General features: G+C 42.3%; 1 protein-coding gene across 1 annotated transcript; it reads left to right on the forward strand.

Moving 5' to 3' along the window:
* Positions 1–469: 469 nt before the first annotated feature.
* On the forward strand, positions 470–2,171 carry LOC109531043 (protocadherin gamma-A11-like; the record flags this gene model as incomplete). Its single annotated transcript, XM_019895063.1, has 1 exon — positions 470–2,171. A coding segment is annotated over exon 1 (1,644 nt), but the record flags the coding sequence as incomplete, so codon positions are not given.
* Between the last annotated feature and the right edge of the window lie 4 nt (positions 2,172–2,175).

Genomic DNA, 2,175 nt, shown 5'->3' on the forward strand with positions numbered 1-2,175 from the left:
TTTGAAGCCAATGTGGCTCATTGTGTTGTCGCTCCTTTCACCCCTGTCCATGGTTCTGAAAATATGCTCTTTTTTTGTTGCTGGCATTGCAACGTTTTCTTCAGCAACTTCTCTCTCTCTTGTTAGGGAACGTTGAGCTCATGTTTGTATTATTTTGAACATGTCAACAATTTGTTTGTAGCGATGACATTCTATCTTGATACGATCATATATTTCTAATTTGCATTTTTTAATCTACTTTGACAAATTAGCGACCATCCAAAACCAGTACCAATACTGATTACAATAACTTTTTTCTACAACTAGGTGTTATGACAAAAACTGTACTCTAGATGTCAGTATGCTCTCATTATAAAACGGTCTTGAATTTCACACCCATTTGCGTCGACACACAAGTCAGATTTTATTGTTGTGTAGCTCTGGTTGAGACGCCGGATAACAAGACTTCTGTGGAAAAATTTGTGGATATTGGGGAGATCATATTCATATTGTTGTTCATCTTTTGATTCAACTTTCTTTGTAGTGCAATGGAGAACAAAAGATTTGCGCCGTTTGCTTACGGCGTCGCTTTTCTTTTCTTTTTTATCCGCACCATCGAGGGAGATGTGAGCTACTCTGTTCCAGAGGAGATGAAACGTGGATCTGTAATCGGGAATATAGCCAAGGATTTGGGACTAAATGTGGGCCAGTTATCTGCTCGTAAAGCACGCATTGATCCCGAGGATGACAACGTGCAGCTCTGCGGAATCAACCTCAACACGGGTGACTTGCTTGTTCAGGAAAGGATCGACAGAGAGGGACTTTGCGGTAAAAAGGCATCGTGTGTTTTAAAACAGGAACTTGTCCTGGAAAACCCATTAGAACTGCACCGTGTTAGCATCCGTGTTCTAGATATCAATGATAATTCACCACAGTTTTATGACGATTCACTCAAATTTGAAATTCAAGAATCAGCAGTTAAGGGTGCTCATTTTCTTCTTGGAGAAGCGCATGATGGAGACATCGGAGAAAATGCTGTTCAAAGTTATGCTTTGCAGCAGAATGATCATTTTAAATTAAATGTAAACACTAAAATGGGAGGACGAAAGAACTGCGAATTGATCTTGGACAACGAACTAGATCGAGAAAATAAAAAAGACATCATGCTTTTGCTGACCGCCTATGATGGCGGCTCGCCTCGGCGATCCGGCACAGTAGTCATCCACGTCACTGTGCTGGATGCGAATGATAACGTACCAGTGTTTAGTCAGCCTGTCTATAAAGCCAGTCTGCCTGAAAACTCTCCTCTTGACACTTTGGTGGTCACAGTGAGTGCAAGTGACGCAGATGAAGGAATAAACAGCGAAATCTCATATGCATTTGACCATGCTTCTGATGACCATAGTAAAATAGTTTCTTTAAACCCCAAAACTGGAGAAGTGAGAGTGACTGGTGTTGTTGATTATGAGAAAATGTCATCTTATGAAATGCAAATAAGTGCAAGAGATGGCCTTGGCTTAGTGTCTTATTCAACATTAATCGTTGACCTTACAGATGTAAATGACAACGCTCCTGTAATCAATTTAAAGTCACTATCGAACCCAATATCGGAGAATGCGTCACCTGGTACAGAACTGGGCCTTATTAACGTGCAGGACAGAGACTCGGAGAAAAATGGACTTGTCCACTGCTCCATTCAACAAAATGTCCATTTTAAGTTAGTTCCTTCTCTTAAAAACTATTATTCTTTAGTGACCACTGGACAACTTGACCGCGAACTTGTGTCTGATTACAACATTACAATCAGTGCCACTGATGAGGGCTCTCCTCCTCTGTCCTCCTCGAAAAGTCTGCACTTGTCTGTAGCGGACATCAACGACAATCCACCTGTGTTTGAGGAACAGTCCTACAGCGCATATGTGAGTGAAAATAACAAAGCTGGCTCCACTTTATGTTCTGTTAGTGCTCGAGACCCCGACTGGAGACAGAACGGCACCGTAATTTATTCTCTGCTACCTTCTGAAGTGAACGGTGCTCCGGCATCCTCTTACGTTTCTGTTAACGGAGACACGGGGGTGATCCACGCTGTCAGGTCGTTTGACTACGAACACTTGAGGAGTTTTCAAGTCCACGTCATGGCCCGAGACAACGGTTCTCCTCCGCTGAGCAGCAATGTAAGCATCAGCGTGTTCATAT

Source organism: Hippocampus comes, unplaced genomic scaffold (assembly GCF_001891065.2).
Source record: "Hippocampus comes isolate QL1 unplaced genomic scaffold, H_comes_QL1_v1.1 scaffold570, whole genome shotgun sequence".
NCBI lineage: Eukaryota > Metazoa > Chordata > Actinopteri > Syngnathiformes > Syngnathidae > Hippocampus > Hippocampus comes.